At 42.5% G+C, this 27149-nt stretch overlaps 1 protein-coding gene across 7 annotated transcripts; it reads left to right on the forward strand.

The window, feature by feature from the left end:
* Positions 1-491: 491 nt before the first annotated feature.
* On the forward strand, positions 492-26019 carry chb (CLIP-associating protein). Of its 7 annotated transcripts, none has more exons than XM_069126764.1 (27): positions 492-1144; positions 9436-9541; positions 9806-9977; positions 10075-10251; positions 10471-10547; positions 17765-17796; positions 17897-18002; positions 18683-18760; positions 19546-19703; positions 19783-20019; positions 20182-20435; positions 20513-20697; positions 20878-21003; positions 21147-21257; positions 21351-21446; positions 21571-21751; positions 21856-22090; positions 22786-22851; positions 23076-23407; positions 23501-23804; positions 24033-24196; positions 24265-24403; positions 24585-24717; positions 24804-24963; positions 25058-25271; positions 25341-25547; positions 25635-26019. In XM_069126764.1, exons 1-27 carry the CDS (start codon positions 956-958, stop codon positions 25836-25838), a joined length of 4443 nt encoding a protein of 1480 aa, XP_068982865.1. In that variant the 5' UTR covers positions 492-955; the 3' UTR covers positions 25839-26019. The 7 variants fall into 7 exon arrangements, with proteins under 7 accessions (XP_068982865.1, XP_068982866.1, XP_068982867.1 ...); XM_069126765.1 differs by having other exon boundaries at positions 21889-22090; XM_069126766.1 differs by lacking the exon at positions 22786-22851.
* Positions 26020-27149: the final 1130 nt, after the last annotated feature.

The following is a 27149-nucleotide window of genomic DNA, read 5'->3' on the forward strand; positions in this document are numbered from 1 at the left end:
ATATACATTGTATATACGTATGTTGTCGATCGCTCCATCTTTAACGTTTGTATTGTTGCTTTCTTTAACAATTAATTAATAACGATTAAGATTCAAATTGTCCGATATAACTCTCAAGTATTCGAATATTTGGATAGACAAAGTTAAATATATAAATAGGCAAATATTTGGAAATTCAAAGTTAAACGAAAGATCTGGAAAAATGGTAATTGTTACGCTGGAATAGAGATTTTTAGAGAAGCCGGTTGGAAAATTGCGGTACACGCGAAAGGGAATGTCAAATGATAAACAGAGGGTAAACGTTCTGCATACAGACTTTGGAAAACTTGCGGGTTAGCTAGTCGATTGATAATTGGTAACGATTAAAAAATACTTACAGATGCTCGGAACGTTGATAACGGGAAAATATTTGAAAAATATTTGAAACGGCCAACTATTGCTAGTTACAGCGGCATCCGCTCGAACTAACTGGCGTCGGTATCGTTCAAGAGGGAGAGAGACAGACGGCACTAAGGAATGAAAATGGCGTCGCGTGCACGGTGCCGATGATTTTCGTTACGTTACATTATCTTTTGTGCATAATACAAGCGAAACGTGAGCGATGTTTCTTATTTAAAGGTGGAAAGTTTCACGGAATCCTGTATGAAATATCGTTTAATAACATCACTCGCGTAGCGTCATAATTTCGGTGTAACTCGCGCGACGACGATCGTGTGTGTGAGAGAATCAGGGAAAAAGTACTGTTTTGCGTATGGCTTTTAAATCGCACGGACAGTTCCGCCTCACCGATATACGTGTTCTTGGTGGTGAACGTCGTTGACATGACGAAAGACGCGTGTTTCGTTCTCGTGCATCATGAAACCACGATGAGCTATGTGCTTTGACGTACACGAGTGAAATCTAGTTTCGTTCAAAGACTCGCAAAGGTGTGGAGACGTCGTGCGTGTTGGCCACCATGGCGGTGAATCCGCGTGATATGGACGGTTTTATGCCGCTCCTGTCAACGACTGACATCAAGAAAAAGTTAAACGTTGGTAGTTTGCTGTTGAATTACTTGGGAGATGCGACGAAGAGCATCGAGTGTCAAGACATCGGACAGTTTATCGACAACATCATACCATGGTTAAGCAACGGCAACCCCAAGGTAACGAGTCTTTCCGTACGCATTGTAATTATTAAAGCATAAGGTTATTAAAAGTTAGTACATAGGTACGTAACTTTAACGATGTTCGAGTTTGGTGTTGAGCCGCGATAATTAATAAAAGAGTATATCGTATTCTTTCATAGTTTATTAATTTGAAATAGAAAGCGTGCGAAGTAGCGTATAATCACGTACACGAGGTTTGTTGTCAAGTAATACGTTTTCACGTTGCCAAGCTCTTGTATTATTATTTTTAGCGTTGACAATGAACGTCTATCGTTTGTTATGTAAACAAGACCACGCAACAGAGATGTGGCAGTTTTTTTACCATTTACATATCAATAGAGTAATTCATACTAATACGCCTAATGGACATTTCTAGCCTACGTAACCTTTGTGTTTGTATGCAACGGAATGGGATAAATACGATTAAAAAAAGTGCTTAATGAAAAGAAACGACTTGGAAGAGTTAGGTGGAAAGTACAGCGGGGTGTGCCGGGTGACAAAACCGCCGGGACCACCGTATAGAGCGTAGACGATGTACGTACGTACCGATGTACGTACGGGCAGAGTTGCTCATTTATGGAATTTACAATTTCGAACTATCGGTCAGAATGTGAGAACGTTAATTGCTAAACAGCCTCCTATCGGCCCATAGAGTTCGCATAATCGTCGTCGTGCGTGAGAAATAAATTGCAATTAGCAGGAACGATAGTCGTCCATATTTCGAATTTTCTCTCAGGCCAAAGACATATTTGTGTACATTTTATTTTGGTCGACCTACATATATATTCTGCCTGCACACGAAACTTTCTACGCTCGACACTCGGCAATGAACGATACTACTGGCGACAGCAACGTGATTGATTTATAAATGAAATTCGAAGAATCGCGACAAAATAAAGACGAAAGGGAAGGACTTTTCGCGGTTCTTACATGTACGATAGAAGAGGGCGGCTGTTGCACGAAGCTTGCTTTAGACAAGGATCCTACGAAAGATTCGATTCCGCCGCGGCCTTTCAGTCGCTTAACCTTCCGCTGGGAGATGGAACAGCTTGATTTGCATGCGTTATCAATGTCAATTTTGATCCTCGATGTTTCCAATAAATTCCTTCCACTTGCTAAAACTCCCTTGGTTAAAACGTTCCACTATATATGATTGCGAAGCCGAGGAAAACCGAAGTTTCGTTATTTTCTTTCCAGCGTTCTTTCTTTCTTTTTGTTTCTTTTTTGTTCAATGAAAGATATTTAGTCGTTACTTGGTAACAGTAACTGTATAATATAATGTAATGTAATATAATATAATATAATATAATATAATATAATATAATATAATATTGGTATAACACAAGGCAGAGACGTTTAAATATTTTAATTTCAGTATATCTTGACAAAGGAAAAATGGAAAGAAGGCTTCGCTTTACTTGTTACTTGTTTTATGGAGCAATTTTGGCAAAGCCACCGTTTTACTGTACAGTCCAGATATGCTGACAATTACGCCGAGTATTAATTTCGAATGTTTTTAATGGCGAGAGCGAGTAACGATCAAAGTGTTCTATAAGTATAGGTAGTACTTGGACAAAAATAAACGAATTACCAAATTTTCATTTTACTTATCTTCGACCTGATTCTAACCAAGTTTGAAAAAAATATAAATTGCAATTTATGCGAGATATAATTTCGTTCTAGCATCGAGCTTTCTTGCTTGGTGAAGAATGGATGTCGATGGATGAGGCATAACAAACGTGCTGTAATAAGGATAATTATACCGTAATACTGTAAGCTTGATTCGTCATCTCCAGAATTATCGATTATTATTTTGCATCCAAAATACGTGGATTTCCATCTAATCTCGCGATCGATAACAGTGACAAGATATATCATTTTAGTTATTCGTGTTTGGATATCGTAACCGGTTATTGTCAATTACGTTCAATAATCGTTTTCATCGCGAGGTTTCAACGAAAACGATGATTTACGACGGAATTGGTTTCTCGTCGAGATACTACAAAACTCGGGCTGGTTCTGCGCCAAGAACGTATAAGGGAAAAACTTTCACGCCATGTACGTACAGTGTGTCACGGAGTATGTTGCCGAACGATCGGCGTTTAGTCGAAGCTATTGGATTCACAATCGGTGAACGTTCGTTGGTAATAGACGAAGAAACGCTGAATCGGAAGATGCGCAAAGGGACGGACAGGAAAATACGCAACGAATCGGCACAATGTTAAGGCGATCGAAGCGATGGAAACCTATAGAGTCGTAGGCAGTTTCGTCGAAACTATTTGTACGCAAGTACTACTCGTCGAGCATCTAATCATCCTTGTTGTCCCGCAGTCAAGACGCGATAGAACGGACACGTATAACCATCCACGAGTATTTGGCTACCTGGTGCGATTCGATCTAAACGTCGATGTTTTCGTTACAGTTTCAAAGTCGTAGTTGAACTTGATTCCCTAACTTTCGTTATTAAATCTCTGCGTCAAGTTTTTAATTTAAATCTCTCTGCTCTGTTAAATTTAAGCTGAAACAAGGAACGTGGCTACAAACACGTATTTCCATCGCTCTAACGTCTCAACATTGAACCTACACGCTTAAATTTACTTGATTCGGATCTCTTCCCACGACCGGTTTTCATCCACTTTCATTCTTACTGTTCCTCTATCTCTATTAATTAATATCAACTAGCAGCTATTGTTTTCATCGATATTTATCAGCTGTATATTTCATCCACCTATATTTTATATCTTACATTTTACGTTTTAAATTTTACATTTTACATTTTACATTTTACATTTTACATTTTACATTTTACATTTCACATTTTATATAGGTACACATGTACTTGGAACAATTTCGGAATATCCAAACACCTACAGACGCAACTATATATTATTATGTATAATATATTTGAAACATCTCTACTTATGCTGAGCATGAAAGAGCATGAAAGAGCATGAAAGAGCATGAAAGAACGTGACCAATGAATAGGAGCGACACGAAGAGAAGTTACGTATGAAGCAATTAGCCGCAGGAATTTTTGTTTCGCATGTTACACGAGTATTCTTTCTCGTTAACAGGCACTCGAGGGAAAGTTGCAAAGTCAAATTCCTCGATTCTTTCTTAGCATTTCCGGCCGAGTTTCTACGAATGGATTTATCTCGTGGGAAGATCAAGAGGGAAACGAACGGCTCTACTCTAGAACAGTTCCTCTTACAAACAAACAAACAAACTTATAAGCGTTGCGTTGGTCAAAAATTGACTGCCCGAGTTTGTCGATGGAAATCGGCGCGGAACGACGTCAGCATACTACAGTCTACGACGCGAACATTGAAAAATTGACACTAGCCAAATTTCACCAGGTCGATAAGCTTGCGTCATTCTGCTCCGAGACTGGATGCAAGGAACGGAGAAAAGCTCTGCTCCTCGCAGCGATAAACGGCTTCTTAATAATCCATCGAACCATCGATCCCCGGTACACTGTACATTGTACAGCACTGTGCGCACGATACATTTCTCTGCGTGTAATGTACGAATAAGCAAGTATGCTTAGTAAAACGCGTTTGGCAAAACGTGCATATTTAGAAGTATAGTTGCCCGTCCGTTTCTATATTTAGACTAGCTTTTTATCGTTTTACGCGTTGTTACCGCGTTTCTCGTAAGTCTTTCTCCTAGCTGGTCTATACACAGAAGGAAAATCTCGAGTTAACGTTGGTAGATGTACCATGATCCGAACGTTGTAGAGATACGAGATACGAGATACGGAAATTTTGGCAACTTGACGCACCGTCCAGCGAATCTTTACTTGCATACGCGAGCTCGATATCGATATGGAAAAAAAAAAAATAGGAGTCAAAGTAGATAAAAGTAGAAGAAAAGGCATTAGCCGGTCGTGTATCGTTATCCAGCGCCACTTGTTGCCGAGTGCACGTCGTTGGTGCGAGAATATCAAGCGAACGTGCGAAAGAGCGGTTGAAACGGCAAGTAATTGCTACGAAAGAGGTAATAAGTTTGGATTCTGCGATAGAAAACGTATGGTAACGTAAGTGCGTAAGATTATTTCGTGGGTAAGAGGTAATCGAGGAACGGATGACAAGAGCGCGTTTCAGTATTTGTCGCGAGATCTCTCGAGTCGCGTCTCCACAGAGAATAGGATATACGTCGATCGAAAAGAATCCCTTTGCGTCCTTTTTAAGGAAGAAGCCACACCATTGTCGTAATTTTCGCAGCAAGCCTAGAAAGTCACCAAGTGGCGTAAAAATGAGAAAAATGAAAAAAAAAAAAAAAAAAAGAAAAATCGTGCCATCCGATAGTTTTACGCGCTGTCTGCGAACGTTGTTGCGAACAAAGGAAACCAGGTGCTCTTGTATCTTGTCGCGATTGAGAATCACGACGAGTCTTGTTATGGAAGATCTTACGATTAGCTGTGCCATTTTTACAAGACAACGGTGCACCGTGTATCGATGTCAAGGACACGGGACAACGCGAACCACGGCCCATAGTTTGTCCCTCTTCCTCTTCTCGTTACCGTTCCGTTCCTCTGCCGCGAACGTTTCCTTTTTTGAATTTAAAGAAGCATGACATCAGCCGCCTCGCCTGGCGGTGATCTCTCGGTGCTTTTTACACTTATCGCGTTAGTCTGCGTTGCTTTGTGCAACTCGTATAACTATAGTCTGCCACGTCTGATCGCTCTCGATAACTGGTGCAAAAGGTCGCCGTAAAAACGATAGACATCTTGATAACGTCAGTTGGAATTCAAAGCGGCAAAGCTCGGGTTACCCTTCGTGCCGGCTGTTATTCCATAAATTATTAATAGCCGCTGAGCGACAATTACGCGACTAACTGGATGCACCGGCGCCCCGCCACGAAACACAGACACGCGTGTCTCCACGATGGTGGATCATCGCGCATCGATACGCCGATACAATTTTCTAGTATATCGTCATGGTTTACGATAAAGCGCCATGGTTTACAAGGATCGTTGTATTACGATTGAACGGCGTTACGATCCTGTTACAGAAACGGCAAGTGTTTCAAATACAGCCGACAGATTGATGTTCGAATTAAATTCAAATTTTGCGAAAGCCAAACTTCTTTCTACGAAGAAGTTGTGCAAGCGATGGTTGTGGTACGGTCGTATCAATAACATAAAATTGACGCACTTTGATATTAAACTATGTGAAACTACTTTTCCAGAAAGCCAATAGATGGGTCGGAGGATGCGTGTCACCGTGATTCATACCTATCAATATACGTATATACCGTGCGGACTCGTAATAACTGGAAATCGTGTATACCGGTATTTGCGAAATCCACGCTTACTTCTCGTAATTCATCTAATTCACCCAATTGACACGATCGACGCAGTAGGCTTTATCTCGTTTTGGTCATAATCGAACGTTATTAAATCAACGTCTTCTTATACCGTTAGACAAATCCTCGAATCAACCGAAGAAGAATTTACCCGAACAACACGGTCTGGTCGTAATCGCTCGTTCTACTTGTTACGTCAGCTTTTCCTCCTCTCCCCCCTTCTCTCTCTCTCTCTCTCCCTCCCCCCTCCCTCTCGTGTTACTTTAGGCGGATACGTGACACGAGATCCACGTTGTACGATTAATAATAATTGCATTCGTTTTACGAAGCACCGTGTCAGCCGAAGCAATTGTAAGAACAAACGGTTGGTAAGAAACGAGCGACAACGAAACCGCGAAATCATCATCCGGCTGATCGTAAGGAGCATGCATGTTCGCTTCGATTCGTCGTGTCCAGTAAGGGACTATTTGTACTCGATAGAGCTTCTGCTTGATTCTATTTAATAGGTTGGTCTGTTTGTCGCGCTCGTAATGCGATTGCTTTTGCGAGCAAAAGAAGAAGAAGGAGTAACCACCTCCCACGTGGTGGTCTTGCCAGTTTTAACGAGCCCTGCTCCCCCCAACTTTGACGACTAAGGCCAGACGGACAACTCGCTCACAAACGCGCGCGTTGTCCATCTTTCGTTGTTTATCCTTCGTGATCTACTCGATAGGCGAGCGAAGAGGCGATAGTTGGATAGCAGTAGTCCTTTCTTCTCCTCAAGATGCCAGATTTTAGAGAACAAGTTCCATCGTAACGTATGCTGGCAGCATGTAGCTAGGAGGTCGATAAATTTCAGCGTTCTGTTTAAAAAAATATCTCATCGCAGTTGAATATGCTCGCAAGAGCGGCATGAGAGCGCAACCAGCGAACGCGATCGCTTTGTCGTAACCAAGAGAATAAAGCACTGTCGAAATTTTGATCGCCACCGCTCTGTTTCTTGAAAATATCTCGCCGACCATCTATCGGTAATTAACTGTGCGTCTTATCGATTGGTCTCGCGTTCTCTTTGCTAAAACTTACCCCATTATCGTTCGACGGTTATGCTCTAATCGGCCTTCTTTCTTACGATCACTTTCGAAAAATGCCACATAAAATATCGATACGATAATGCCTGTACTCTGTATACGCGATATTGCTGCAATAATAATAATAATTGCTATTGCAATAGCGTGATTAACCACGTTGAAGCGGGCGCGTTCAGCCCAGGCTGTTAACGATTAAACCGTGTGCTAATTATACAAAAGTTAAGACAGAAAGAGAAACGAAAAGCCTCGGTGGCGAGCAATGATGTCACAGCCAGACGACAGCCCTGAGAGAACGTTTACCCCGCGACTCTAAAATAGGTTTATACGTCTATGTATAGCGGTTCGTTAAACGTATTTAAACTGTCGCCGAGTAATGGACGCTTTTGCAGACAGTGACATTGGATTGGCCGTGTGCACTTGAGACATCGGGTTCGACCCGACGAGAGTATTGCCAATGCCGATCGCCGATTCGGATCGAACGGACATCGTCGTGGCCGCCGTTGCTGCTCTGCCCGCTACATCGTCCACCGAGCAATATTCGTTTAGCCGTACCTCTCGTCATCGTCGATGAACACAGCCCGAGTAACTGGGCTTTGCTTCGAAGGGTTCTATCGCGATAAACGCACCGAACGCTAGCCTACACTTACACTTTCTATATCGATCTACTCGTCCTCCTCCCGCAGGACCAGTTCGTTCACCCTCGAATCCAACGTTCGCCTTCCAATACGCGACATTTCCTCCACGCTACGTACGACCAATTCATTGCTGTCGCGTTCCTCCGTTCTTTCTCCTATTGCTGCATTTCTTCGACTTGCTATATGCGCCGATCATATACACGGCAAAGAACACGTTACGAGTCCTATTTTACTTTTTCTCCCCTGCGAAACGTTGAAAAACTATGTCGCGTACGAAGCTGCTGTTTTCGCATATCGTCTTAACGTTCTCGTCTGACTCCGACTCGTCCGACGTCTTTCTCCTTATCCCGCTCGTATTTTTCAACAGCAAATCGAGGAAAAGAAAAAGAAAAGAGAATATAGAGTCGCTTTAGATTCGATTACGAGAATAATTACCAATCTTTCCTCGGTTCTTTAAGAGTCGATAGCGTGCACGTTTTACAGTCAGCACTTGGCGAATATCACCGGCGAACCGCACGCATGGAAGATTCTTATTGATTTCGCGCGTGATCACGAGACCGGAATGCGTGTAATTCGTTCAAACGTGCGCGATTATGTTTCCGCGCGATGGAAAAACGAAAAGAGGCGCGAACAAATGCCGCGAAGTAATCGTTACGAGGTTGCAGGTGGAGAGCTCGCGGTAGACCAAGTATAATTACGAGCGAGAGGGAAAGTGCGAGGGGTCTAGGATTTTGTGGCTCTCGGGGAAGCAGAGTTTATCTTGCGTGGATCGATGATACCCTGAGCCCTCCGATGCAACGTAAACGCAACCCGACGCGTTTATTAAAGCGAAACTTTGAATCCCCTTAAACCACCGATCTTGAAAATAATTACAACAAATAATAAATGACGCTTTTTAATTGAACGCGTATCTCTTTTTCTGCTTTCTTTTTCTCTTCTTTCCTTTTTCTTTCTTTCTTTTTCTTCCTTTTTTTTCTTTTTTTTTTTTTTTTTTTTTTGTCAACCTCGATTCGCCGTTAATGTAACCATTGACTTTGCTATTTCGATCGGTTGGCGTTCGATGTACGAGTCGTTGGACAAACTGGTTTCCCGTGTACGCATTTTCTCGCCGAGTCGTTAATTAATCTCTCGTCACAGTACCGCGTATAAGCGTCCTCTATGTCGAGTAAATTAGCCGGAGCAGCCCGATTGCCTCGATAACTCGGTCGGCTAGAAATTCTCTAATGGTCGATATATCTGCCATAGATGTTAAAACGATCCTTTGATTCTGTTGTTGCAGGTCGTGCAGAATGGTTTAGAAATCCTCACGTTTCTCGCGGATCGAATGGGTCACGACTTCAAGCCTTACATTTCCACTATTATTCAGCCAACGATAGACAGACTAGGTAGGTGTCTCCAACTTTCTTCCACTTATTTGTCGTTAAATGCGTAAATTATTCTTAATAACGGAAACTGAACTCGTTGCTATCGGAAATTCTTTCGCTGCTTACCGAAATCCCACTCGAGCCATCGTACGTTGTGTAGCTTTAACCGCGTATTACGAATAAATAGACGGAACCGGCCCCGCCCCCCCCCTTTTATTTCCTTCGGTATCGTTTAGATAGCGAGAGATGCGATTAAGAATATCGACGATATGCGTATTGCGATAGGTGACAGCAAGGATGCGACACGGGAAAAGGCGCAACTGGTGCTTCTCAAAATAATGGAGAAAGGGTGTATGTCTCCTCAACAACTTTTGGACAGACTGCGACCGGCCTTTAGTCACAAAAATGCAAAGTTGCGAGAGGAAGCTCTGATTCTACTAACGACGACGTTGAACGAGTAAGAAACTGCGACAAATTACTAGAAAACGAAAGAAACATTCTTCTACAGCTAGAAATCGCTCGTTGAATCTTTATAACGATGAATCTTTTTACAGGCACGGCGCTGATGAAATGATACTGTCCGGAGTGATTCCAAGTATCGTGAAATTATTATCGGATCCATCCGAAAAAGTGCGAGAAACTGCTTTAAACACATTGGCGGATATCTACAGACACGTTGGTGAAAGATTACGAGTGGATTTGCAGAGAAAGCACAATGTACCGCAAGCTAAGTGAGTGAAAAAGCGAAATCGATTGCCGGCTTCTCGCCAGCATTTCTTTCGTTAAACGTTACTTTCCTTTAAATTAGCTGAAACAACTTCACCGTCGACCATTTCCAATCGTTTACTCGCTAATTATTTTATCGGTTATATTTTACGGCTTAATTCGAAGAATTGCATCTGTAATTGCGCGCATTCCAACCAGCCAATACGTTCGATCTTGCGTTGCAGATTGCTGTTGCTGATAGAAAAATTCGATCAGCTGAAAGCCGCTGGCGACTTGCTGCCTCTGGCCATGTCTTCGGACGGTGAGTAAATTCGTCGAATTTCCTTCTCAGCAGGTATCCAGCAAATTAAGTCAGCAAAGGCATAAAAACCGACGCCACACGCGTCACCTCCGTTATATTATTCAAGCTGTATCGTGCTGCCATCCCGCAGCCATGAACGCTATCGCGTTGGAATACCTTCGCATTCGAGAACACCAACCTTCGTATTTCCCTTCCTCGCCCCTTGCTCGGTCTTTTACGCGCACGCACACACTCCCACCGGCCTCTCTTCTGCATTGTTCACGTTACCGATACACAGGATGAATATTTAACAAGAACCGCTTGTTCTTCCACGTGATAAGAATATTCGCTCGATTCAGCACGGTAAAACATGGTCAATTTGAATTTAATTACGTCGCACTGGCGCGTCTTCTGCTCCAACTTCTGCTTTCGTCCTAACCGATGTGCACGTTTCTTCTTTCCCGCTGTACGTAACAGTTTGCTCGACCACTTGTTTCTCGCAAACGTGCGCCTAATATCTCCGAGAGTGCGAATAAAAAGAGGAACGATGCTCCAGACGATTAAGGGATCGCGTATCTGATCGCGGTTTTCCAGGCAAAGTCTCTCGCAGTTTCGCATAAAGCGTCATTTCCATCACCGACCAACAAACTAACCATATTACTAATTCGCGTCGTCTCTTCTAAGATGTTACATAATATTACATACACCGACAGGCACGGTGCGATACTGTGCAATATCGGCGGTGTATTGTTTCAAACGTTGTCCGTAATTCATACCGTGCCAAAGCTGTCCTGCCTGTTTTTTCTTTAAACGAACGACCTTGCAACGTTGTAACTGGCTACTGTCAGAGTATTCGAATTTCGATCGCAAATATTACGTGTCGCCAGCAATCGAATACTCGACGTATTAGTTCCAAAGCTGTCGATGCAATGAAAAAAAAAAAAAAAAAGAAAATAAAAGGAAGAAAAGAGAAAAAAAGTGCAGCTCGATGATGCTAGCGAATGGTAAAAAGTACGCGTAAACCGAGATTTCTGACGAGTCACGATGCTCACACGCGTTCCATCGTATAATTAACAATCCTTGCCCCTTGAAGAGGTGAAAAACGCGCTTCTCTTGCGTAACGATAACGATAACGATAACGATATATCGGCGGAGTGTACGTCCGGTGATCTTGGCATTTACTATATATTTGTATTTACTTTTCGGATGAAAACATCTTTCCTCGCGACCATATCCAGCGTCCAGTATTGCGTCCAGTATTGCGTCCAGTAATACGCGATACAACAAGGCATCCGCGTTTAAAGACGAAATACGTTTCTTCTTCTCCGACACTCGATCGCGATTAGGTCATACATGGGCTTGGCAGCGGAATTACGGTTCTTCGCTTGATTTCAGATATATTAATAGAACACGAAATTACCACGAATGATTTCCCGTCTCGTTTTTTCCGCCTGCGAGTCGCTATCGATCATTTTCATCCTCATCGTTGGATAATTCCTCCCTTCAGCGACTCGGCGAAACTCGCTATTCCGCTTTTTCCAGAAAATGAAACGAACGCACCCGGGCGAAGAAAATATTTTTCCCGGCATATCCGAGCCGAGTTGCTCTTGTCACGCGACCACGCGAATATCTTTTTCGCCCGTACGGAATTTGCAGGTATTGCTAGTTATAGTAGTAGTAGAATCCTTGCGAGTAAGTACGCGACGCGTGACACGGAAAGATCGAGACGCGCGAATACGCCGCTGCGAAAGATTCGCACGAGCCTCTCTTTCCCTGTGAGACCCGTCGTCACGAGGGGAAAAGAAAAACACTCTGTCTGATCCGTTCGTCGTTTTATAGCGTGTCGTTCTTGATATCGAAGCAGCCGTTTCTTCGATCGGTAATCGGCAATTTCATCGAAACGATTTAATGGCCTGTCCGATCGATCGTCTAAGATCATCCAAGATCATCCAAGATCATCCAAGATCATCAAAGATCATCAAAGATCAGCTAAGATCATCTAAGACAATCTAAGATCAACTAAGATCAGTTAGGAAGGACGTTTCTGCTCTGCCAGCTACGACATAAAAATGTCTCTGCAAGGTGGATTTCTGCGGCACCGGTTGCTTTCTCGGGACAGAGATTACTCACCCTAGCCTTTACCGTTCGATCGTATTTAGCACCCACACCGTTCAGCTTCGACTCGCTTTCGTATCGTGCGACCTTATACCCCGAGGACAGCGCGCGAGACGCGTGTAGAGTATACGGGAGAAGCGAAAGGTAGGAGGGTGGTAACGAAGATTTATCTTTACCGTGCACTCTTCTCTCTTCTCTCTTCTCTAGTGAGGTATTAAGCGCTGGATAGCGCACGGATGCCCTTTTTATCCTCTCTCGTCGACTCTCGCTGACATTCTGCGCGGGCTCGGAACGACGTTCGCGCTTAGCCTATCGACAGAAGCGGCGATTCCACGGCTGGCAAGCAACGTCGTGCACCATCGGTGGACAGAGACTACCAGCTACGGAACGCGAGAAAACTGAAAGTAACGTCCTACCTGGCAAGATTCGTTGCTCGTTGTACATGCTTTCTTGTACTACGAGCAATATCGGTGCGAAGAAAGTGAATCGAAGAAAACGCGCTTTCAAGGGAGAAAACAAAAGGCTCGGTCGACTAATTACATTAATGGAGTATCAATGGTTAAGCGATACGAGTTGCCTGCAACCACGACGAAACCATATTTTCATCCGATAATGCCAACAATATGTACAATAACGTACATGCTAGAACGTACAGTACGCGTTATGTAATATCGAGGATAGGATTATCGCGTTCGAAGCGCGCTGTTCGCGTGGCTGACTCTTCTTTTTCTTCTTTTTCTTCTTTTTCTTCTTTTTCCTCTTTTTCTTCTTGTCTCTAGCGACGATTAACGATCGTTCCGTGGAATTGGCATTCGTGTTTTCCTTTTTCCTCCGCCGCTCTTGCGTCGTAGCTGTTGCTGCGATACCAGCTGGCGATACAATGAGAGAACGATACGTCTTTCTCTTGACTCAGCTTTCTTCGATGGGCAAACGGAAGCATCGTATCTTGTAAATCTCTTTGATAAATAAAAACAATAAATAACGTTACTTTCACCAAGCAACGACAGAAACGTCTGTCAATAACGGCAAATAGTAAATACGATTTCAGCGAAGAAATCAGCGTGACTGCGACTCGTATTCCATCCATAATTTATTCTGCGCTCGATTCACGATGAATTTCTAGAAGAAGGTGAGAAGACGGTGATCGTCGGTCCCACGCTTCCTACCAATTACACCGTTCCACGTAACGTTCCACGTAATTACAAATATTTCGAACGAGTCGTCGTACGTGAAACCGTACGTGGACACAGTTCGTGGATCGATTGATTGGCCTGAGGGAAAACCACCGACCAGCTATCCCAATTCCATCCTTTTTCCCTTCTAATTATCCAACATGACCAACTTCTTCTCTGTCTAGCGCACTCGATAACGTTTCTAAAGCCAGATGAAAGCAATTTGTAGGTTGTTGCTTCTTAATCGCCGAATAGAAATCTTCATCGGCACTTTACATATCGGCCGAAGAACCTGCCTTTTCGTTTTTCACCGTTCTGTTCGCGTTGACTCGTTGTCGCGGAATCTTTGCCCAACTCTCGATGACGCTATTGCATACTGTATACCACATATACATGCGTGTACGCGATTTATCGCGCATAAACATCGTAATCGCCGCTTACTTTCCTTTCCATGCCTTTCCATGCCTTTCCATGCCGCGGTACATCTCGAATTCAATTGCACGCCGATGCGCCACCGACTCGTCTTGATCGCGTAGATTATCGGAAACTTTTGTCGCATCGTCTCGGCAGGTGGTCGCGGTTGAATTTTCCACGAAGGATCCTCGACGCGTTTCCGTCGTCAAAGATTCGATTCGAAGGCAACCGCGACAGTTTTCACCTTATTCGTCGCCTACCTTATTTACCTGTCTCTTACTCGCACCGACGTCGATCCTCGTCTACTCTCCCTTCTCGTATCGTCCACCCATACACGCCCCATACGCGCCCCATACGCGCCCCATACGCGCGTGGATACGTTTTCAAATGACTGTAAAAACTTGTCGAGTTTCTGATAAATCGATCGATAACGCGGCCTCGACTTAAAAATAGAGCCGGAAATTTACTCCTGCAATTGCACGTTCCGACAATGTGCTTGCAGTTGTTTGCCGCGACGAAAATCTATGCAATCGCGAATAAGCATTAGATCCGACAATGAGATTGTCCAATGGTCCGCTAATGTTCCAAGGTCTAACGCAATCGAGAGATGGCTTCTCGAACGTTATGCATAGTTGTGCTTGGTTTGGCCGCCATCGAGGGGCACCCGATAGGGGAAGGTCCCCTTCCTCCTGTCCGACTTTTAGTCTCGCGATCGGTCTCGGGTCTCCTGCCTGCCACCGGTCTCGCGACAGTCTCGCATCGCTTACGGCAGTTCGTAAACGAGTGGCCATTTGACAACGCGAGACACGCGCGTCTCTCCAAGCCTCTACCTTCCGAAAGCGGGTCTCGCTGAATTCTTCGAGAAAGCTTTGCAAAGTCGCGACCGTCTGCTCGCCGGTCTGATCGTGTTTTTTTTTCTGTGTCACGAGCCGAACACGATCTGGCCGGCACAGCGCGACTAGTGTGACGCGTTCTAAGCGACACGCGTTGCTACCGTTCACGGACAATGGGCAAGGACGATCGTTTCAGTTTCTCCTCGCGCGTTTGTTTACTCGATCAGAGTCAACCGCGACGAAATATGTCGTCGATACGACGATGTTTCGCAGCTGGTGTCGCCAGAACGGTTAATTCGTCGTAGAATCAACCGCGCTCGCAGTGTCAGTGTTGGCCTCGATCCCGTACGTTCGAACGAGGAGACGTTTTACGCGAATTATCGTCTGCCGCGTTTACCACGCTAATTCGATGCTGTGCGATACCGTGCGATACCGTGCGATAACGATTATGCCAAGGTAGTGGAAAGCTGGTCCTGCCGCTGCAAGAAAAAGATTCCTTTGTTCTGCGTTGTCCGCGCGACCAGCTAACGGACGTGTGCTGTTGGACAAAAAAGAAGATACAAAGAAACTATCGACGATACATTGTGTCCTGGAAAATAGTCATCGTGACTGACCCGTTTCGCGATGGAGGGACGCGAATAGATTCGTTGGATCGTTGAGCGTTGATTCGTTTCTTGGAAAGCAGATCGTCGCGTTACTACCGAGCCTCCATGTCTTCCAAATGCACATTTATATAGCTGTCTCGCGCGATATTCGCTTTTTTCTTCTTCTTGTCTCCGAGAGAACGCGGCTCGTGCCTTTTTCACCTTTTCTTTTTACCTTTTCTTCTCCGTCTCACCGGAGGTCATTTTCCCCGCGAGATAAATAATCCTTTACGCATTTTTATACGATTTTCGTTATCGGCATAATAAAGCACAAATAAGCATAAATAAGCATAAATAAGGCGTGCTTGTACACGTGTGTGCTAATGGATTATTACGCGCAACTTGCTATGCATCGTATTCGTGACGCAATCATCCTTGGAGGTGCAATTTATCGATAATTTTTTTTCAACCGTCTTCTCGTCTTCTCGTCTTCTCGTCTTCTCGTCTTCTCGTCGTAGGTCGCGGAAAACACAGTGTTCAAAATGTCGAACGCAACTCCTCGTGCCTTATCGCCGCCCTTATTAACTCGTTGGCTGTGATAGCGCGTTTATCAAATGCAAATCTAGCTTCTCACCTAGCGCGTTGAGCCGCGCTGTTCCACCTTTTACCATTCCACTTACCGACTTAATGTCGGAATCGTTGCTTCTTCGCTTCTACGCTTTTCCATCTTGCCTGAGAAACGTCGATCACCGTTATATCGACGAATCAAACGAATCGTCGCGTTTTGAAACACCGCATCGAAACGCGAAACGTTCTTTCGAGGGCGAGGCGCCAGTACCTACGTAAGGAAAGAAAAACCGTCGCCGCGGATACGTATCGCGCGTAAGCTCGATCGCTCGAAATATTCTTTGAAATTTCTACTCTTCCGTACTCGCTAATTTGATTTCCAGTTTACATTTTCACAGACTTTCAATCAGCCTGATTACTCGACGTTGCTTCCCCCGAGCGAATCGATTTTCGTCCCTCAATTTTAATCGCGTCGATACCTTAGACGAGAAACTTTGTGAAAGTCGAGAAATAAAATTCCAATCGCTTCTTTCGCAAAAGATCCGCTTCTTTCTTTCCTTCTTTCTTCTCTCTTTATCAATCGTAAATTTCAATTTATTTTCCATCGAAACAGCCACGCTATCCAAGAATTTCATCGATAAAAGTTCGTCCATCCGAGTTCCGTGATCACAAAGTGGCGATTAAAAAATCAGCAATTAGTCGAACGGGAATCGCCTGTCTAGTCGGCGGATAATGCAAATCACTTTCACTCGCCAATTATTTCGTGCCGATTATTTCGTTCGTTCTAACCTCGAGGAGAAACGCGAACGAGGAAACGATTTCAATCGGTTTCTCAAGTCGTTCTCTAAGACTCGAAACGGAAATCTTTTGTCTTTCGCGCCAACACCTATCTCGTTAATAACTCTGACAAACTCGATTTCTCAGTACCTACGTACGTACGTGGAGTCTTGATTAATATCATGCAAATGCGAAACGATGCAGCAAGATCGCATCGAGTTATCGTGCCATAACCGACGCTTTTCGTACCGTGATGGTGTTCTCTCAAACTGCGTCCAACGATAAATTACGCTTTCTACTTAACAAAACGTTGCCTCGTAACTGCGCGTGTCATACGGTGATTTCGATAAAAGCCAGACTTTTTAATTACCATGAATCACACCGACGTACTCTTGTCAAGCGGCCATCGCTGCTTGCACAGAGGTTTAACAAAATATCCCAGTATCGATAAAAAGCTGTGGGATCCAAGTAGCAGATGGATTCTTCAATGGGATAATATCGTAAAGCATCCAGGTGCTCGAGCAAGAGGTTGTCGTTGCGACATTCACAAACCACCGTGGCTATATCCGCACTTAGGTATAAAGCTTTTCGCGAAAAACAGAAAACGAAATCTTCCTTAAGAACGAATCCAAATATAAATATAAATATATGACGATTCGAATATTCGCCATAGTACGATCGAATAATTTCATCATATGCCTAAAAAAAAAAAAAAAAAAAAAAAAAAGGTATATATTTGCGTACTTTGCTAAACTCGTTGAACGCATTTCTTTCAGTTGGCAAAACCACCGATGAAACGGACAGAGCGGTGAGTATCGGTTTAAACCTTTCAAAGTATACGTGCGTTTACCTACGCGTTTATTAACTATATTACCGATTAATACACGAGATGAACTTTCATATTACAGATTAAATCGGCTCCTGTGAAAAGGTTAGCTGCTGCTGCTGCTGCTGCTGCTGCTCCTCCGAAAAGAGGACAATTCGGTCCTGCGAAAGCTCCATCTTCAGCTCTAGGTACACACAGAGGCGCGCACACACACGTACACGCTCGCACGCACGCACGCACGCACACGCGATGCTATTTCTCATCCCGTGTAAATCGACCACGTTCCAGTATAAACGTCATATTTTGATTATTTCGTTCTAAGCATGGTGTATTCGTACTCGTTCGAAGCGAGTCTACTCTAAAATAACTCTTTACCCAAGTCCGTGTACCACCTAACCAGAACAACCGTCAAGACAACGCGTCAAGTTACATTTCTATTATAGCAATCGTAATATCGCGAATCGAGTTATTTTACGGTATTTACAGAATCAATCTATTCCGATACGTAGAGTTATGAAAGCGTTAGTCGAATCTGTTAGTTGTATGCAAATTAAAGCGCTTTGTGTGCTACAAGTGCTTTATCTGTGTATAAGATAAACGTTTGTTTGGGTTAATCCAGATGAATGTGACGATCTTTGAGATTAACATTACGAAAGCACGTGTTCCTCCTGCAAGCAACGCACAGGTGTGAAGCGTGCTAACGTTACAACTCTTGCTTTCTCCTGTCGCCGCTCATGTCGCCGCTCATGTCGCTCGGCATTTCACCATGCGATATTAATGATATTTTCTGCAACCATGCGTCGACAAAATGTCGATAAACCGTTGACGTTTCGTTGACGAGACTGCTAATTATTCGCTTGCATGACAGCTCAGCCTGGTAATACATCTTCCATGGTTCCAAGGGCTACAACCGTCAAAAGAAACGTGTCAGTAAAATCGACACCAGGTATCTAAAACTTTATTGGCATTACTAATTTTCTATTATACCATGATTTTCCATATTTCTCCACGATATTGGACGAGTTTAGCTCTCTTTTTTCTTTTTTCTTTTTTCTTTTTTCTCTCTTCCTTCCCTTTAAATCCCAAATAGAGCCACCACAGTGATACAAGTACAAGAAAATAACCAGAAATTTCTGAAACTCGTTGCAGCTAACGCGTATTCGTCTTACTGTACTATGCACTTTTAATCGCCGCTCGAACCCCTTACACGCCTTACGCTTTCTACGATGTTGTTGCATCTCCTTTCGTTCGCGTACGCGTATCGTTTCACGCGTGAAATTCTATAGTCGGCTATACATCTGTCATCTTGTCTGTTTATATGCACTGCCTTTTCCCTCGCTCTCATTTGCCGAGTTGACAGTGCTTTGAAGCGTCACAAAGTATTCACTACCACGAGGTAAAATAAAAATATACCTACGAATAAACCTACCGTTCTACCTCTTATCATAGCAACGATATCGATAATTTATATGCGATTTATCGCAGCGGGATAAAATTCAAGCGTCTCGATACTCTACAAGATTTTTAGTTGATCGAGCAAAGCTGCAAAATACCCGCACCAAATTTCTCAACTATCGCAACTTGTATATTCTGGTGCATAAATCGGTAAATTAAGTGAAATCTCGTAAATTAGTAAATTAGCGCATACGTATTTTAACATTGGCGTTGATACGGATATCCATACGTCTATAATTAATATATATTTGTCTATTTATTTATTTATGTATTCAGGTCAAGCTGGCGCCGTCGACGAGGAAACTTTCCTTACAGCGTTCGAAGATGTGCCATCTGTAAATTTGTTTTCCGCAAAAGATCTCGAAGAGCAGATGAAAATCATAAGAGAAAATGTTGGTGACGATAAAAAAGATTGGAAACAAAGGACAGAGAGTGTATGTGCCGAGATAATATCGTTCTAACGTTAAACCGTCTAAACTAGCGGCACATGGCATAAACTTAATTATCTTACAGATGAAAAAATTAAGAGCAATCGTTATAGCGGGTGGTACGAATTACGAAAACTTTTTAGAAAACTTGAAAAGCGTGCAAAGATCTTTCGAAGTTGCTTGCACGGATCTTAGGTCGCAAGTGGTAAGGGAGGCGTGCATTACCTTAGCGTTTCTTAGTCAACAGTTAAAAAATAAATTCGCTAGTTTTGGAGAAGCAGTCTTACTCACCTTAATGAACCTCATACAAAATAGTGCCAAGGTGAGACTCGTAATTATTTAACGCCAATACACCGTTAAAATCAAACAGAGAGAGAGAGAGAGAGAGAGAGAGAGAGAGAGAGAGAGAGAGTGCGTGTGTGTGTGTTTGCGAGCGCGATGATAACGTGGAAAAAAACTTACATGGACAATTTTGTACATTCAGGTTGTGGCAACAGCTGGTGCCGTAGCCGTGAGGTTTATTCTTCAGAATACGCATTACAGTCGTTTCGTGCCAATTATCACATCCTGTTTAAGTCACAAGAGCAAAGACATACGTCGAGCATCGTGCGAATATCTAAATCTAATTTTACAAATATGGCCTACTCAAATATTACAGAAACACTTGACCATCTTACAAGATACGATCAAGAAAGGTATCGCCGACTCGGATTCGGAAGCAAGAGCCTTTGCTAGGAAGTAAATATTCTTCGTTGCTTCTGTTCGTGTTCGCTCCGTTTTAAACAAAATACCGGTTACATTTCCAATATTTCCAGGTCATATTGGGCATTCAAAGATCATTTTCCGGAACAAGCAGAGGCATTGCTCAACAGCCTCGACACTGCGTACAAACGCTCGTTGATGTCCCTTAGCAATAGCGGTAGCATTAACAGTCTGAACGTAGTGACGAGATCGGCCAGCGTTAGTCCTCGAACATCCAGACCAGTGATGAGCGCCACAGGTATATCTTCTTATCTTTGCTTCGTTATTGTCAAATGATATTTCGAATAGAATAGGGACTGGCGTAGTAGATGTACGATAAATGCAGAGACCCAAGTAACGATACAGTGCGGTATATAAACTACTTCTCACTTTTTTTCATGCTGCTTTTGTGACTCTCCTTTGCATTAAACGTATCAAGGTAGTACGGAAAATTTGCATCAGTCTTCGGGTCAACCCCATGGCCCGCTCAGACGAACTCCCTCCTTGCCACGGTCTTATCGTCAGTCTGGTATTCCGGTTCTCCAAAGACCCACTGATAGTCATTGTAATTGTTACCATCTCGTTCGATGCTTTAAAACATCACTGCGTCTTAGAATGTGCACCTATGTCTTGTACCTAATGCGTATCGTGTTAATCTCCTGCATATCTACTCCGTATTTCCTAATCTTTCTTTCAACTTGTCTTCAGATCGTGCAACTCCGGGCGTTAGATCTACTAGCGCGATAGATTTGCAAGCCGCGCAAAGAGCTAAAGCGAGAATGATGTACGCGAATATGAGCAGACAGAAAGCGTCCCTTCGTGAGTAATCTCATCGGCAATCAATTTTCATTCTAACTGTTATCGTATGCTTTAAACGAGTCCCATCTATTCCACCATCTCCTCTTCGTTTAGCACGACCTAGCAAATCACCGGACACAACCGCCGTTGCTAGTCCAGAAAGAACCGCGAGAACAAGGACCAGAGTATCCGGAGTGTCGCAATCTCAGCGTAAGTACAAAAAAAAAAAAAAAAAAAAGAAAAACCAAACCAAATAATAGTTATTCCCAATCTGTTTTTAGAAGCAACAATATAATCTAATACAGTCCGTATTTTCTTACGTTGTACGTAACAGCTAGCAGCAGATCGGGATCACCGTCCTCGAGACTCAGTTATGCAACGTACAATCGCGAAGGAGAATCGTTAATTGCAAGACCTAGACGGTTATCCGGCCACGGGATCAGAAGTACCGGTAACAGTCGTGAACCAAGCCCGCAAAGATTTGGAATGGACAGAAGTTTCGCGAGCAAAATACGGTACGATGGCATATTTACCTTCGTAACGCTCTTTCATCTTAACCGTCACCGGATAAACAACATTCGACATATATATTTAAACATATGCGAAACGAAATATATAGGGGAAGAAGTTTACACATGTCTCCGACGGACAGGCCTCAATCCAGACCAGTTATGGCACAAAAGATGCTGCAGCAGTCGCGTGAAGCGGAATCAGCGTTGGCGGACGCGCTTACCTTCGAAAATATTGACAATTACCCGAGGACACCAAGAGGAAAGGGCGATCACAGCGATGACAGTGAAACCAGCAGCATATGCTCTGAACGAAGTATGGACAGCTTTAGGCGACCAAACGATGTAAGTAAACGCAGTGCGATAGATTCTGTACGAGAAGACAGAATAACCATCGTTTCATCGTACTGATAGTACAAGATATATATCGTATAAAGTGACAGACAATATTCAATACAGAATACATTAATTTCACCAACGATGTACATTATAAAAAACGTCACTTGTGCAGTAGCTTAATATATATATATAAATATATGAGTCATAAATTTATTCTATCGCGACGCTTTCTTATCTTATGTTTATTTAAATAACGCTTTTCTAATCGATATGTAATAAAAACAGACGCTTGCAGTGTTACTTTTATTTCACTTATTTCATCATTTATTACGTGATATGAAGATGCTTTAACCATATCTGCCTTCGATCATACGCAAGTTCACAAATATCATGCTGCGTGCTCGTATATAAGCGTTGTCTATTATTTTGCCTAAAATACACAATTACTCGAGATATTTTCATCTGACACTGAATTCGCGTATTCGTATTTGCAAATATATCCCATCTTCCTGGACTTGACCACGGTCAGAGTAGAATTAGTCCACAAGCTTGAAAAACAGGCTTCCAGCATCCCAACATTGTAGAGATAACGCATGTATGGTTTTTTCTTTTGGTTTTGTTGCGGCGTATTTGTTTGGTTTGGACTAACGCGATGCGCCGTTCTGTTCTCCATATCTGTCCATCGTCCATCTACCCATTAGTCGTTCTCATGGAGTGGCTCTCAACAAAGACTGTATCGTGATATGTGGGATCAATCTATCCCAAAGGTTTGTTAAATTTAATATTCATTTCCATTTATTATTCATACATATTCCACTATATACATACTATCTGATACACTCTACTGTTGTATACTCTTCTGTCAAAAGAGGAAATATAGAACCCTATCGAAAATACCGAACTTTGCAACCAAGTCTTTACTCTGAACAAGGCTTTACACGTTCGTGTTTGTAATACGTATTATCGCGATAAATAACTCTTTAACTTGCAGGATATCAAGGAAATCATAGAGAATTGCGCGCATAAACATTGGGGCGATAGGAAAGAAGGTTTAGTCGGATTGCAACATTTTCTTTCAAATGGAAATACGCTTACAGCTACGGAATTGCGCAAAGTAACAGACATCTTTACGAAAATGTTCATGGATTCTCATACGAAAGTATTCAGTTTATTTTTGGACACACTGAATGAATTAGTAGCTACTCACAGCGAAGATCTCGGTGACTGGCTTTATGTTTTGTGTGCTCGACTTTTGAATAAATTAGGCACCGATTTACTTGGCTCGATACAAGCGAAAATACACAAAACGCTCGAGGTTGTTAGGTGAGACCGAATACGACAATGTCCAAGCTAATACGAATGTTCGTGCTCTATTTTACACAATTGTTTACATCTCTTCCTCATCTCAACTTGTAGGGAATGCTTCCCCGGAGAGCAGCTTTTGCCGGCTGTAATGAGGTATCTGACGGATCCAACACAAACGCCAAATTCTCGTGTAAAAATAGCCACACTCGTGTTTATCACGCAAATAGCGGAAACGGCAGAACCGTCTGCTCTTATTAACTCTGCTGGGACAGCGCTCGCAAGGTTACTCGACTGGTCGAACGATGTTAAAAGCCAAGATGTTAGGAGGCATGCACAAAATGCTGTTATATCGCTGTATAATTTGAATCCTCCGAAAGTCACTATGATATTAGCTGAATTACCCAAGTATTATCAGGTAAGATGTTGTATATACATATATACGTACGTACGTACGTACATACATACATACATACATACATACATACATACATACATACATACATACATACATACATACATGTATTATAGGGGCGGTGTATGCCCCTATAATATATAATATATAACACATATATTGCACATATATGCACAGATGTGTACCATTGTACGGGCATTATATTAATATACACATACATGTATTTTGTAGGAGGCGGCACTGCCTTTAGTGCAAAATCACTTGAGGAAATCGTCGGGTTCGAGTAATCCCGCGTCCCCTGGAACTCCGCCTCCTAGGGCGCAGAGCTCACCGGCTCGTTCGAAAGGTAAAGGTGACATTGACAATGCGGATGAAAACTTGGAAGAAGTTTATAAGTAAGTGACGGCCTTAATTCGATAAATCCTTATTGTTAGTCATTTTAATCTTTAAGCATTTGCCGCAGATCTTTAAGGCGTACGACGGCGGAGATACAAAATTATGGTTTCGAACGTTTAGAAAGAGCAACTACCAGCAAAGACAGTGGAATCAGCAATATGGCTGATGTCGAGGAAAAGATGGAAGGACTTACATTATGCAACTCGGTAATCAAATAGTCGATATACTGGTTAAAAGTATACTATGCCGTGAGAGGATGTGTCAGCATGCCGTTCGTTTCTCTTTTCTTTTCTTCCCTATTTCTTTTCTTTCTTCTCTTTCCTTTCTTCTCTTCTCCTTTCTTTCTTCTCTTTTCTTTATTTCTTCTTCTTTTCTTTTGTCTATTAGGGTCGTTCGTCTTCTGTTTCTTCGCCCACGCAAAGGGGACGATCTGTGACTAATATTACAGTTAATGGTTCAAGTGATACGATCGCCGGGGATCTTATCCTACCTCAGGAAAATAATGGTTACAAAACGCATGGTATGTATACAATTATTTATAGGAAGGTTATTCATCGAATCGCCTATCTCTTCTTCGTTTAACAAATGTTAATAAATCCCGCGCAGGATCATCACCCGATTCGATAAAAAGGCCAGAAGTTTTAGATAATATGATTAAAACGTTGCAATCCAAGATGACACAAACCGAAGAAAAAGTATCAGCTCTACAAGAATTTCAATTGTATGTTCGCGAAGGAGATGCTTTGTACATTAAACAGAATTTTAAGTATGTATTATTATGCTATTTATTAAATCGGCTATTCTATTCTCCATTACCACTACGATTACGAAAACTCTGATTATACGTCTTGGTTTTCCAGAAAGCTGCTCAAAACGTTGTTAGATAGTTTGACTAACGATAGCAAGAAAATGCAAGTAGAAGTACTTCAAACTTTAATCGATATGCTTAAATGTCCAGAACTTGTCGACAGTTTTTCCGTCTATCCTGAATTGCTGGTTTTAAAAGTAATTAACGCGTATAAATTAGACGACCAGAAACAAGATTCTTCCACTAGTAGCAATTCAAGATCTCCGGTAAGTCTGTGGTGAATTAGTTTCGCGATATATGTATAGACGATTATTAATACTGTTCCCTCTTGTCAGGTTCTCTGGATGGCGGAAAAATGTGCTGCAACGATAGCGATGGTTCTAAAGCCAGAACAAGTGATTCACCTAGTATCGACTATAATAACTACCGAACCATATCCCCTGAATATGGGCGCGATAAAAATGCTTCACAAGGTTGTGGAACATTGGGGTCGCGATGCGATAGAACCTCATTTGTCGAAAGTCATGCCCGGTCTCATCAAAGTAAGTTGACATATATCGTACATATATGAATATAAAAATCTTCCTCTCGTTCTAACGTACAATGTTAATTATTACGTTTCTGAACAGGCGTACGATGATAATGAGAGCGCGGTACGTAAAAGCGCTGTGTTTTGTATGGTAGCGATACATTTGGCAGTTGGTGAAGAATTGTTGAAACCTCATCTCAGCTGCTTGTATACCAGCAAACTGAAGCTTTTAAACATTTACATACAACGCGCGCAACAAGCGAACAGTCAGCCGGCAAGCCCACGTAGCAATAGTAAAAATTAACTAACATCAAACTCCGCGACGCTTAGGATCGCGATACTTAAGAGATTTGCCCGTTTGAGTGCAAGGCATGAACGAATGCTGGTTAGCTTCCTCAGTAAGTCCAATCCGTGATGGCTACGATCGAACAGTAAAACGATACATGTCGATGTTTTTCAATATGATAGACTGATCTACATGATTTCACGGCAAGGTGTATTAACGGCATACCTGAACTCCTGACAGTGATGTTGCACAAAGACAGGTAGTATGCAAGTTGTTTACGCGTATTCTTTCGTTTACCGAGAATCTATGCCTGTTTCAAAGACAGAATCGCTTTAGATATAAGGTTCCTTGAGTCATAATACATGTATTTTTTATCGATACGTTACATCCTGATATTAAGTTGCAGCGTTGTTTCTTATTTTAAGAAAAAGGGGGAAAAAGGAAGGAAGAGAGAGAGAGAGAGAGAGAGAGAGAAAGAGAAAGGAAAAAGCAACAGGAGAAGCTTTAAAAGGGGCTCCTCCTCGTATCTTATCAAGCTCGCAAAACATAGTATCGTGCCTCTTGTCCACTTTGCGATTTTATATACTTTGAATTCTGTTCGCGATATCTCGTTAGGATATTGTATATATTTACGTATGTATCTCAGTGTATCGTTGTGCATCCCGTAGAGTTGATTGCAGTCGTTCGACAGGAATGTGATGCCAATGACCTAAATATCGTCGATCTGACGTGAGTGAAAGTATGAGAAGACAGTGCGACATCACTGCCGAGAGAGAAAGAGAGAGAGAGAGAGAGAGAGAGAGAGAGAGAGACTCAAATATACTTTGTAAGCGGAATATACGTGAATGCCAATTATATCGATACCGAGAAAGACATTGTATAAAAATACGTTATACGCTTGTTCGCCGATTTACAAACATCGCTAACAGTATTGCACCTTGCAATGGATAAGTTAGGAGAAAGGTGAAGACTCAAAGGTATCACGATGAAAAGTTCAAACTGAGAATAGGCGCTATGTTTGATATCGGTTCTGTATGAACAGTGAGAGTGAATAAATTTCATATAAAATATTTTCTTCGCATTTCAGCATTAACGACATAGAGAAGTCTCGCGCGTATATCGTATTTCTTAATAATTTGCATGTGTGCATAATACGATTGTCACGGGAGCAGCTCTCTTACATGCGTCGTGTAGATCGAGATGTTGAAAAACAAACTGTCAACATATTTTGTTAAAAATCCATGTGCTAGTCAGATTTCCAAGGACGCACAATGACACAAGAGATGCAGACGAGATGGTCGAAAGTTTTTCGAGCAAACAACAGGAACA

Source organism: Bombus flavifrons, chromosome 14 (assembly GCF_040668555.2).
Source record: "Bombus flavifrons isolate JBK064 chromosome 14, iyBomFlav1_principal, whole genome shotgun sequence".
NCBI lineage: Eukaryota > Metazoa > Arthropoda > Insecta > Hymenoptera > Apidae > Bombus > Bombus flavifrons.

Bases quoted from the DNA above. Each gene is read 5' to 3' on its own strand.
- chb (XM_069126764.1), top strand. From the start codon at position 956: ATGGCGGTGAATCCGCGTGATATGGACGGTTTTATGCCGCTCCTGTCA. The intron at 10,252-10,470 runs GTGAGTGAAAAA...CTTGCGTTGCAG, and splicing joins CACAATGTACCGCAAGCTAA to ATTGCTGTTGCTGATAGAAA. The intron at 25,272-25,340 runs GTAAGTCTGTGG...CCCTCTTGTCAG, and splicing joins GTAGCAATTCAAGATCTCCG to GTTCTCTGGATGGCGGAAAA.